The sequence below is a fragment of the Poecilia latipinna genome, unplaced genomic scaffold (genome assembly GCF_001443285.1).
Source record: "Poecilia latipinna isolate Pla-1442-1.1 unplaced genomic scaffold, P_latipinna-1.0 Scaffold971, whole genome shotgun sequence".
Lineage (NCBI taxonomy): Eukaryota > Metazoa > Chordata > Actinopteri > Cyprinodontiformes > Poeciliidae > Poecilia > Poecilia latipinna.
The window spans coordinates 125,492-137,600 of NW_015113587.1; the positions used below are offsets into that span (position 1 = coordinate 125,492).

A 12,109-nucleotide genomic window follows, 5' to 3' on the forward strand; every position below is an offset into this window, starting at 1 on the left:
GTCCACACAACAGGTGAAAAACAAAAGTCAAACATCGCTTTAAGAGCAAGTTTTATTAAAATTAATTGGAGGTACTTGGATATATAAAAAGAGAGTGATAAAGGGACAGTATTGTGGATTTTTCAGGCACATAGTGCTATTTTATAGCACAACAAAGTAACTATGTTTTCTTCAGTTGCTATAAAATAAGTGAATAAAGCCTATAAAATGCAATGATTTCAGAGCTTCTCATGTCTATTCTTATATCTCAGTTCGGTTTCTATCTGGATTGTTTTATCTCCAATGAGAACTTGGGGTGTGCTGTCTGGTTCATGCTTATGGCTGGGGGAAGAAATTATTTAGAAACAGGGGGGGAAAAAAAAATCTATATACATTTAGAGTGGTCGATCATCTTTCTCTTCTGGGTAAATGTCTCATGTTTGTATGAGTATATATGAGATGAAAGATGAGGTTATAAATACAAAGTAACCAAAAAAAAAAAAAATTGCTGGAAGCAAAATGTTGTCTATTAAAATCCTTCTTTGACATAACTTCCTTGCTGCTTCTTCTCAGTTTGTACATCTGGTCTGTTGCCCCAGGACCCTATTAAGATATGAGCTGGGAGTTGCTGAAATAGGCCGAGTAAAGCTGTTTTCACACTAACAGTGGGACAGACATTAGTTATACTATTTTCAAGTCAACTGAGTCACAGATGTCTATGTACACTCTTTAGTAATTACTCCTCTGGGCCATTACTAGGCTCTGCCAAAACCCAGTCTTAACAACATACAGTGTTGACTGACTTATGAATAGACAAAGAGGGAATGCAAAACAGAGTAATCGCTTTCTTCAGCACAAAGCGCATCAATAGCAGTAAAGAGATCTTTAGGGGGCACAGAGGATGATACTTATGTTCTGTTGTTGGAACAGTGCTATGAGGGATGCTGCTAATATAGTTCCTAAGGCTAGTCTATGAAAATATTGTCAGAGTTGATCTGTGGCTTATAAAACAATAAAAAATAAGAATGAGATCAGAGCATTGTTATGGCTCCTCAAAAACTTTGAGTTTGTGGTTCCTAAGCCACTATTTTAGTTATTTAGTGGAGTAATTCAAATCTTTGCCTATTTGAAAGACCCAATTGTCCCCAAACTTCCTGGCCTTTATCTTCAGATGTAATTTCAGCTTTCCACTGCATTCCACTTTCCTCATGCATTTATTTTGTGAAGTAAAGCATTCCCTCCAGCCGCATCACACATGATGCTACCACCTCCATATTTCACAGACGGATTAATGTCATCAAGCTTGCATGATGACATTGTCCTTAAAATGTAACAATTGACACTGTGGTCAATGACATCATTCTAGTTTCTTCAGACAACAGGCCATGTCTCCACAAATTAAGGTGGTTGTTAACTATGAATGTTTGCAAATTGTGGTTCTTTTCTGGGTCGCTTCTGGAGTAATAACTTTTTCCTCTAAGAGTGGCCTTTCAGGCCAACTTGATACAGGATTCATGTCAATGTGAATAATGGGACTCACTTACCAGCTCTGGACAACATCCTCAAAAATTAACTCAATACTCCGGCACTTAGGAAATAGAAATAATTGTGTCTATCTTAGCTGACTTAAAACAAATTTATTTCTTGTCATACAGAGACATGAGATGGTTATGTGTCTTTTTAAACAAATATCTGATTTCAATAGTATATTTATGCTGCAGTTTCTGTTTTCTCTGTCAGTATTAAAGATAAATATTTCTAACTCCTATCTCGGACAACTACCTCAGACTCTGTGGAGAGGAGCTAGAGTTCATAGTCACAGCAGCATCAGAACTTCTCAACCTCGAGTGGAGAAAAATCCAATGATATACCCCACAAACTCTCTGGATAATAACTAAAGTAGGTAACACACAGTGCTTGATTTTCTAGCCATATTGGGTGGTTCCATTTTCTGCTTGACAAATTTTGGCTCTTTAAATAAAAAGCAAAGCTTCAAGAGGGTGTGAAAACATGAAATTTATGTGAATGAGAAAAAAAAAAAAAAATCTAAGTTACTCCTTACATATGCTGGTGGATAATACATCTCGCTGTGTTTGCACACAAAATTCCAGGGCAGAAAACCTTGAGCCAACATTTGAACGTGTTGAAATCTTTGCATCAACAAAGTGAAATTACACAACGTGACTGGCTCCACCTGCTTGTGACCGCCTCTGACAGGTTGTGACTAGAAGTGACAGCTTGTGATAAGTCTGAAATGTCACAGTAAAGAGGACGTGCAGAGACTGTCAGTTTAACAGGTATTATGCTGAAACGAATGTTTTCCTTTGACAACTGGATCTGGGAGACAAAGGACAAACGTTTGCTGGTCAGGTGACATGCGGTGTCTCTTGTGAATGTGTTGCACTTGAGCAGGACATGATGCACCTGTCAAGACGTGGTGCTAGCTTGAGCTGTGAATCCGCTAATGTGCAGATCACTTCATGTAGATTGTCAACGACGTGCTGTATGTGGAATATGTGGTAAAATTTAGAACACAAATACCCGTCACAGAACAGTGAACAGTTGTCACAAACATCTTCCAGATAAGCTTGCTGTAGAAAAGCCCAGTACTTTTTTGGTTTTACTCAGATTTTTTTTTTTTTCTTCTTCATATGAGTCATTTAGGGACTCTGAATAAACTTTCTAAGCCATCTGGAAGTCAACTATGAAAAACTTTCTCCCTGCCCCCCCCCACCTCCCATTCCTTCCCTCTCTCCGATGCCTTTACTCCACGAACGTCAGTAATCTATTTCCAAACAATGCACACTCAAATGGGCTTCAGCACATTTACTTAGGCTGGGCAGAGTGCTCCATCAACATAGTTTTAATGAAATCCTGAGTGCAACGATCTGCCCTGGATGTCTGCCCAAACAGAATGAGAAAAAAGAGTGAAGACATGCAGTTAGAGCCAGAGAGGATGAGTGACAGAGGGATGTGGGGGGTGGAGGCCATAAAGAAAAAAACAAAAAACACAAAGTCATTTGATGACTTTTCTGACTTTCTTTTCAATAACGTCTAATCAAAATGAACAGAGGTATTTAAATTAAACAATGTCAAACTTTGGGGAAATCTTTACTTGTACAAATTGTAAACAATTTGACATTCTGCAATGATCTCTTTGTTTCTTTAGTTTAAGTTTTGGTACTAACTTAACTTGGGAATTGAGAATTACAAGAAGCGTAGTACTTGATTTGCAAAAATCTTTTCCTTATTTACTGTATCATATAATGATGGATGTGGAGTGAGGGCTGAGGGCTGGACTGAGAGAGTGAAAGAAAAGAAATCCAACCTACAGTGTCTGACCACAATATTCAAGCCCACTACGGTATTGTATGAAGTTGTAACCACAATTTACAATATGATACTTTGTTTCAATAATTATCCCACTTCTCAAAACATCAAAAAATGAACAATGCAATTTTAATGAGCACCTTTTAAACTGATACCTACGAAGTCACCAAGGTAGTGAATGGATCCCACCTGTGTATAATTAAAACTCATTATACCTACAGCTTCTTTGTGAAGGACTTAGAGGTATGCAAGAGGACATTAATAAGCAAATGTTGACATGGAAACAAAGAAACGCATCATACGGGTCAGGAACTGAGTTGTGGAGAAGTTTAAAGGGAAACAGGTGGGAGAGTCTGCCAACATCACGACTGTAAGACATGAAATTCACAAATCATTATGGAAGCGTGGTAAGGGGAAAGCCATTGCGATTAAAACACTTCAGTATTTTTTTTAAAAGATCCCTCTTCATCAGACTCTATTGCACTTACTAGCATTTAGTTGACAATTTAGACCAAATCAATTCTGCAGGTTTTAAAACAGGCCTTTTCATACCATCTATTGGCACCACCAAATTAAATCCAGCTAGTATCTATCTCTCTTTTGTGTTAAAATCTAATTTTAGAAATTGACCTTGGCCTCAATTTCTTCAGAGAATGTGGGATATAAGCAATTACAATCACTTATCTAACTGGGGCGAAAGCTGAATAGCCCTAATTTTTCCCTTCAGTGCTACTGGGACTGTGGTTGAGAAGTGCCCTGTTATAAAAACACTAAAGGGCTAAAATTGATGTATTGGGGGGTTTTATGCCTCAACATGTGGTCATCCAATCACCTCCTTGTCCCCAAAATTTGGAATTAAAATATAAATATGAGATTTAGTTCAAACTTAACAGCTGTGCCACTAACTGTGTTTATTTAGTTCTGTAACATTTCTAAATGAGCTGTTATTGAGAATGGGAAACAAAAATGGAAGCTGGAATTCAGGCAGTTTATCCAAATGGAAGCCAGAAATATTACATATAAGGTCTATCTATAATGTGTGGATTATTTTAAGAATTCACACTTGGATTTCTGGCAATGAAATACAATCTGAACATATAGGGGTAAAATTAGATTAAAAAACATTTTTCTCAGCCAGAAATGATAGCAATATGAAGGTAGAAATATCGATTGTTTATGCCACGCCTTGTGTTTTGCAACATTTTAGTTTTGAAAAAGTCTGGTTTCGATGAACTAAAATAACAAATCTCTCCTTTGTAACTTTGCATTCTGTGCAGAGGTATGTTTATTGAGAGCTTTCATATAAATCAGGTATCTTTTCCTTTGGTTTAGTGAGCAGGATTACGTGAGCATGATTTGTTTCATTGTGAGAATGCAAATACAGTCAAACAGTCGCAGATGGCAAATCAAAGCCCTACTTATACTGACTGGCAAATATGACAGAAGATATAAATCAAACTAACAATTTATGCGGATGAGTACACTTTGTTACAGAAACCAGGTATGTATCATGTTTGTTGTTTTTTTACAATTTATAACTGGCTCATATAATAACATTAAATAGGACATTTTTAGATGTCCTATTTATTTAAACCTGTTAAATGGTTTATTCACCCTAATCTTCACTGTATTTAGAAATCCTCACTTTCAGTCATCAGCAGCAGCTTAAAGAAAATAATGTCTTAAAGCAATGTGCTTGTGCTTGATTGGATTCATTCCTAGTAGCATGTTGGATCACTCCAAACATGCTACTGATTGGAGGATGTCCTCACTGGAAGTGAAGACATCCTGGGCGAGTCAGGTCAACCCCTCTCTACATGTTTGTATGGTATCAATTTCCATGGTGCAAATGCTAAGCCACTAAATGAAAAAAAAAAAAAAAAATCACATGGGAGACGTGGAGGACAACTGTGTAGAAAATATAAAGACAAAAAAGGGGCATCCACATCATCATTATGGACTTGTACCTCATTAACCAAGAATCTATCACCTTAACTCTGAGTGTATGTAATTGTTTTACAGCAAACAAAGAAACATGTTTAAAAAAAAAAAAAAAAAAAAACTTGTTGCCCTGAAAGCAGTGAGAGTGGGATGGGATGCTAATAGTAAACAAACAAATGACAGAAACAACGGGGCAGTCCACATAGTGTGAGCGCTGGAGCCAATCTGAGAGAATGTCACGCTGGCCACGGGGATTTGACGGATGAGCTTTGGTACCGGCTCTTTGTGACCCCGCCTTTCAGCCTCTCTCAGCGTCAATGGCACAAGCAAACATGGAGGCAGACACACAATCACCTCTAAAGACACATGAGGGATTGTATGCGAGTGTATATAATAACAAACACAAATATCTAATCACATTGGTGAGGTTCGCATTGGACATGAGCCGTCGACAGTCTTGACATTACTAGCTGAGCCACAGGTGGAAATTATATCTAAAACCTGACCCTCTACTGCCCACTGACAATGAACCCTCCGTTACAGATATAATATGTGTGCACATCTACATGTGCTGGCTTCTCTGCTCAAAAATATGCATTAAATCTGTAACGGGCATCTTTAGCCAGACTGGAAGTGTTTTGTGAAAGATGCTTTTGCCTCGAGCATAGGAGTTTAAGTATGCTTTGAACTTGTTGATAAGTGATGGCAAAATGGAGTCTGTGATCTGTGGTGAAGAAAGAGCTGTGATAAAAGAAAAAAAAAATTGTCTGGATCTACTGATTTTGATGCGTGCCTTTGGTCATAAGATATCGATCAATGCTGAAACAAAACTCTGGTTAGCAGAAGCTAAAATGAGAATCTTCCATAAGATGACTGGACTCAGCTGAAAATCATCTGCAGGGAACCCAGGACACAACTGATGCTATCAATAGAAATCGGTGAATGTGCTTGGACATCTGATCAGTACGTCTTCCATCAACGTTATTTTGTATACCGTCCAATGGAAGGAAAACTTGGGGCAGAATGTGAACTTGATTAATGGAGTTATATTCCTTTTGGCCTGAGGTTCCTTGGGCTCCCTGGAATAAACTGGAGAGAAGGGAGTCTAAAGGATGTCTAAATTTTTCTCCAAGATGTCTTTTTTTTTTTTCAAAAATGTAAGAACATTTTCAATTTCAGAGCAAAATTTCTTGTTTTAACTTTCGGATGTTATGATACTTTTCTATAAGTTTCCTTGTGCACACCAAAAAAAAAAAAAAAAATCTTGCTTGCTCATAAATAAACTGTGCTTCTCCTCAAATTTAATGCCTCCTTGCAGTCAAGCTTTCCCCGTGAGTAAAACTTACGCCCTCAGTTTTGTTCTCTCTTCTCATTGACATCTGCATTTTATGAGCACAAGAGACATGCCCAAAGAAGGAAGCGATGCCAATGCTACACTATCATTAAACTGACTGGAGCTGCTATCAGGTTACCACTTATTTCTAAGAGGGAGCAAAGTAAATCTAAAATATACCTAAGGATGAAAATGGCATCCTTAGGAAAACAGCAAGAGATGCAGGATTAAAACAGAAGCAGAAGGCATTAGTGCACAAGCAACTGAAACTTAGCACAGATTCAGAGTTTTGGTAATGAGGATAATCTATCTGTAAGAATGTAGGATTTTGCTATTGTTTTGACCAAGGGCAAAACAATAGCAAAAGTTTTGACCAAGGGCACCACAATATAGGAATTACCTGAAAATGTAGGCTCTTATTATTCAAGAGAAAAAAACAACAACTTTAATATCAATGGATGAATGGATGATTAAGAGAGAGAATGCTACATTTTTCAAAGTTTTATTTTTGGACACCCTAGTCAGGACTCATGTCTCATCCGATGGACCAATCAGAAAACAAATGAATACGCAACCTTTTCTGTATTTCCTTTTGAGCAAGATACAGAGGCTAACTGACATGGAAAAAAAAAAAACAAACAAACAAAAAAAAACACACACACACAAAAAACAGAAAAATTAAATGTTGCTGTTAAGAAATAAACAAAGCACACCTAACACTGATAAGATAAAACACCCAGTGGCTAAAGCCTTTAAAATAATTAACACAGTGCACCTTAGTAAGACCAGTGCAGTTCAAGTATTGTTTTGAAAGCCTAATTAATCATGACTTTGGTGAGGAGCCAACATAGAGGGAGGACAGCCTCCTTCTGTCTTAAACTCCATAACACTGCTCTGGAGTGAACCCACATCCAGGGTTAACACAATTACCAGCATGTCCTCCCAACCATGATCCAGCATCACACTGCAGGCACTGTAATTGGTGCGCCCAGAATTGCAGACAAAAATTAGAAAATCAGCAGAGGGAGAGGGGTGATTCATTTGCTCGAGGAGGCCGTTGGTAACTATGTAAATCGCCGGATGTCGCTGCAATTTAATTTGCTTATTCTGTTGTCCTTGTGTAAAATGCAAGTCTTGCCCACAGACTGGTCAAAGCATCGGGTCATAACCACTGAGCCTGGAAAGTGAAGGGCACGAGATACATGCAGCTTAATTACAAAATAGGACCACAACGTCCCGCGGTGCTTGTGCCGTGCGTGGCATTGGTCTGCTCCAAAGATTTCAAGGCACACTGGATCAGAAACGTGCAGATATCAGAGTCTGTCGTTTGTTATAATTTAATTTATTTAAAAGCCTAACTGCAGGTGGATAGAAGAGGCAGCAGGTTGCGGCATGTGGAGCTCCTCTCTTGAATTGGCAACTAGTGGAGTTTTAGTTAAAAACTGATTTGACTTATTTTATCAAAGCAGTACCCTGAAAAACTCCACCTCACCTCATCAAAAACCTCAGTGTCTTTTTATCAGACAGCTCTCTCGGTCAGATAATCCCTTTAAGGAGGACTTTGTAGAGTCTTGCATTAACCAACATCAAAACACTGGCCACAATCTATAAACCCACTCCTTTTGAGTCCTGTTATATTAGCCAGCTTATTCAGCTTTGTTGCTAAATAATACCCATTCAGCAAGGTTTAGCCACAGGGGTCAAGCACACAAAGCATAGTATTCCTAGGGAGCAATTAGCTCTCAGTCACCCGAATGTAAGGTCAGATCTCCTCTGGCTTTGACGACACTGCTGCTCATCACACCAGTTGACAATCAACTCTCCCTGATCGGCTAATGCAATGTTGTTTGACATTCACTTTAAAAAAAAACAACAAACTTACTTCTAAATCAAATAGTTTTTGTCTAATGCCATTAAGAAGGTGATAAATACAAAATAAAACTTTTGTATTATTATTTTTTTGCTTGTTTTTCTTTATATTATATTTAGATGAGGACAGTTTATTTAGAAGGTTTCTGTTTTACCTTTGTGGCGCCAACTCACAGGCTTTCACAGTGGTTTTGATCTCAAGGTCTGCAAGCATTGTAATGCCTCTGATGTTCGTCCTAAAATATACCTTTATAGATAATATATTCAGATTGCATTCATATTTATTCATAATATATAAGACCCTGCCACTGAGCTACAATCTTCTGTTGTACACTATGAAGCAATTGCAAAAGAGGAACCCCCATGGCAGTTCTGTAAAACACGTTAAACTTTCCGCTCTCAGGCAACTCTGTTAGAAACGAGTGTGTGAGGCCACTGGAGGCTGTCAGCGCAAAAATAAAGAATGGGGCAGGTGAAATACAGGACACGGCTGAAAGAAAGCAAGAGAAGTTAGAAATAAATATGAGATTATAAATCCACCTCTAGCAAAAATAAGAGTTCAGAATAAAAGGAGTCTACTCTTAGCTCACAATAATGATAAAAAAAAAAAAAAAAACATTTTCATTTTCCAACATTTTACCTCAGTTAAAAGAATAATTGTTCTCTCAGCTATACCATTTAGGAACACAATGTTTATTTAGAGTCATAAACACATGTGAAATGAGATGCATTTTCAGAGATTATTCCGGTGGTGATTGACCTCTTAACCTTCTTTGTCTAGCCAACCTCATTCAAAACGAGTGTTATTTATTTAGAATTCAATTCAGTTTCTGTATGAGATGAAAACACCTTCACCTAAAGTGGATTTCTTTTCAGGGGTTTTCACATTTTGCCATTTCTGCAGTTGGTTCAATGTCTCAAGCGTCGCCGTAACAGAAACAACATATAAGCAGACAACACGCTCAGATTATTAAAGTCTGCACATCAGCAAAATTGTCGCCATTATTTCTTACTAAAGTGGAAGTATTACAAACCAAGCAATTTCGATATTTAAAAAAAAAAAAAAACGAAATGTACGCATTTACAGCAAGATCTCCACCATGACCAGACGGTTGTGTTGTGGTAAAAGTAAATAAATTTAAAAGGCCGATTACATTAAATGCAAAAAATATCCATCTTGTCATATTTCAGTAGTAAATAAAAATAGTTGTGAAATAAAAGCAAAATAGGAAGTATTAATTTTTGAATGAATGAATCTGCCTTAGTGCATTTTAAGTATTTTCCGTATATCATTCCTCTTTTGAATGTTATTGAGTAACATTACGTCCGTGAAGTGTCCGGGATCTATTTAAAACTGTAGCAGATGGAAACACGTGTGCCACATGCAGTAAACAACCTAATTTGTAACAAAGGACTTAAGCAGATTCAATGAGGTGACAGCGGATACACAGTCGTGGTGAGAGCCCCACACAAACACACTTTTGCATACATTCTGAAGCACGCAGACACTCAAAACCACCCACGCAACCCGAGGCGAGCGTGGCGTCCTAATGACCTGGCCCTGTGTGTTTGTGAGGGTGTAAAAGTGTGTTTTGAATTAGGAAGAGGAGAGGCAGAAGATGAACTAACGATGGCTGCTAATAATTACAGATCTGTGGCGTAGAGGAGTTAATGAGGAGCCAAAGCCTCCCATGATGCCCCAGTAATAATGAATGAGGAGGGAGAGAGAGGGACGAGGAAGCGAAAGACAGAGAGAAAGAGGTAGGAGATGTCATTTCGAGAGGCTGCAGTGCCCTTTGGTTTCTCTGCTCTTTGGGCATGCCAACAAGAGAGGAGCTTTCCCAGAGGAGGCTTGTCTCCACGCTAATGAAGATGTGACAGTCCTCCAGTCCATGACTTGCGGCGTAGCGCAAAAAGCAGAGGAGTGGGCTTAAGAAAAAAACAACAAAAAAGAAAGAGTGACAGTTCTTCTAAAATGAATGATGCTGAAAAGGTGAAGGGGCTTCAAAAAAAGAGTGAGATATTGTCAAAGTGGAAAGTTGACTGACATGGTTTGAAGGGTGTTTTTAAATTGCTGTTTGTCAGTAAAATAAATGCACGGAGACTTTAAATTATAACTACTAGATTAGTCAAGGGGGATTACCCAATGCACAGAAGCAAAATAAAGAGGAGAATTAAAAACGCTCACCAGAGAGCTGGTGTAGCTGGGATCTGACGTGTCTTCCTGCAAATAGCGTGACAGGCCAAAGTCGGAAACTTTGCACACCAAGTTGCTGTTGACGAGGATGTTTCGCGCAGCCAAGTCACGATGGACATAGTTCATTTCTGAGAGGTATTTCATCCCTGCTGATATCCCGCGAAGCATTCCCACCAACTGGATCACCGTGAACTGGCCATCGTTTTGCTGGAGGACAGGGATGAGAATAAAGGTCAGTCATTCATTAGTTGCCATCATCACAACGATTGACTCACAGTCACAAGATGCTTTCAATTGCAATAAACAAATTTTGTATATTCTCTACTAAAATACAGTGGCTCTCTAAGCAGAAATTCCTGGCTCGGTATAATTTTGGCAGAGCTTTAAAATCTGATTATTATTTGTAAGTGAAGTGTTTTTAGCATCAGCTAGAACTTAGAGACTACTGACCAAAGCAGTGGTAACAGTAACAGTAAGTGCCTTCTAAAAAGTAAACAACTTGAAGCTCAACTAGTATTTGCAGCTTCCATTACGGACAAGCCAGATGTAACCCGGAGAAAACATTTTCTGGTCAGAAGAGACAAAGATTGAGGTAATCGGCCACGATGGCAAAAGTATGTTCGGGGGGACTTAAAGTGACTATTTCTAAACTTATAAATACAGCACCAACCATCATGTTGGTTTCACTCCAAATGAGGGCAAAATAGTAAATGGACTGAACTTCTGCATCACATTTTTAGACGTACTGACCACTCAAATGGCTTTTACAGAGGAGCGATATTTACCCTTCCACACTATCAATGCCCACACTCTTATAGAACTATGTGGTATATGATAGGAATTTTTTTTTTCCACTTCTCCTCAAATCGCCTGCTAACTGGCTGAGAAATGGTCATATTTCAGCTGAGTGAATGGATCTGATTTTGGCATGGAAGTTGAAGCTACAAAGTGGAGTAAATGACTGTACTATTTTCTGATGCACCAAGGCTACTCATTTGGATAATCTTCTTCTCCAGAATTAGAAAAGCCTGGCAGTTTATAATTATTAACACAACAAGAGGGCACATGCACATAAAAGACAATGATCGAGATGCAGTGAATTGTCACTCAAACACCCACATATGAGAGGGACGTCCAGTGCCGCGCAACTTCATCTGCTCCAATGTTTATTTTTCCATTTCCTCCTTCTTACCAATTGTATATTAGTTTTAATTTGGAGCTTGATACAATTCTGGGATCTGGTATTCAAGTATCCATCTGTCCAATATTATCGCTTGGCACTCTTATCCGTGTCTAAATGCTCTCAATCGTAGGCTTTGAACCTTTGAAACAAAACAACAATTAAGAGGGTAAGAAGGGATCGATAGAAACACAAGTCGGATGCGGTGGTTAGCAAAGCCAACTTCAAAGAGCCTATTTAAACCCACCATAGATCAAAGTGAAATAGAATGGCAATCCAT

General features: G+C 38.4%; 1 protein-coding gene across 2 annotated transcripts in view; it reads right to left on the minus strand.

Moving 5' to 3' along the window:
- LOC106958232 (ephrin type-B receptor 1) overlaps nt 1–12,109 on the minus strand; it is a 122,992-nt gene that overhangs the window by 16,010 nt on the left and 94,873 nt on the right. For both annotated transcript variants that reach the window (XM_015050021.1, XM_015050020.1), the window contains exon 11: nt 10,641–10,856. In XM_015050021.1, the coding sequence (XP_014905507.1) occupies nt 10,641–10,856 (216 nt within the window). The remainder of the gene's footprint in view (nt 1–10,640; nt 10,857–12,109) is intronic.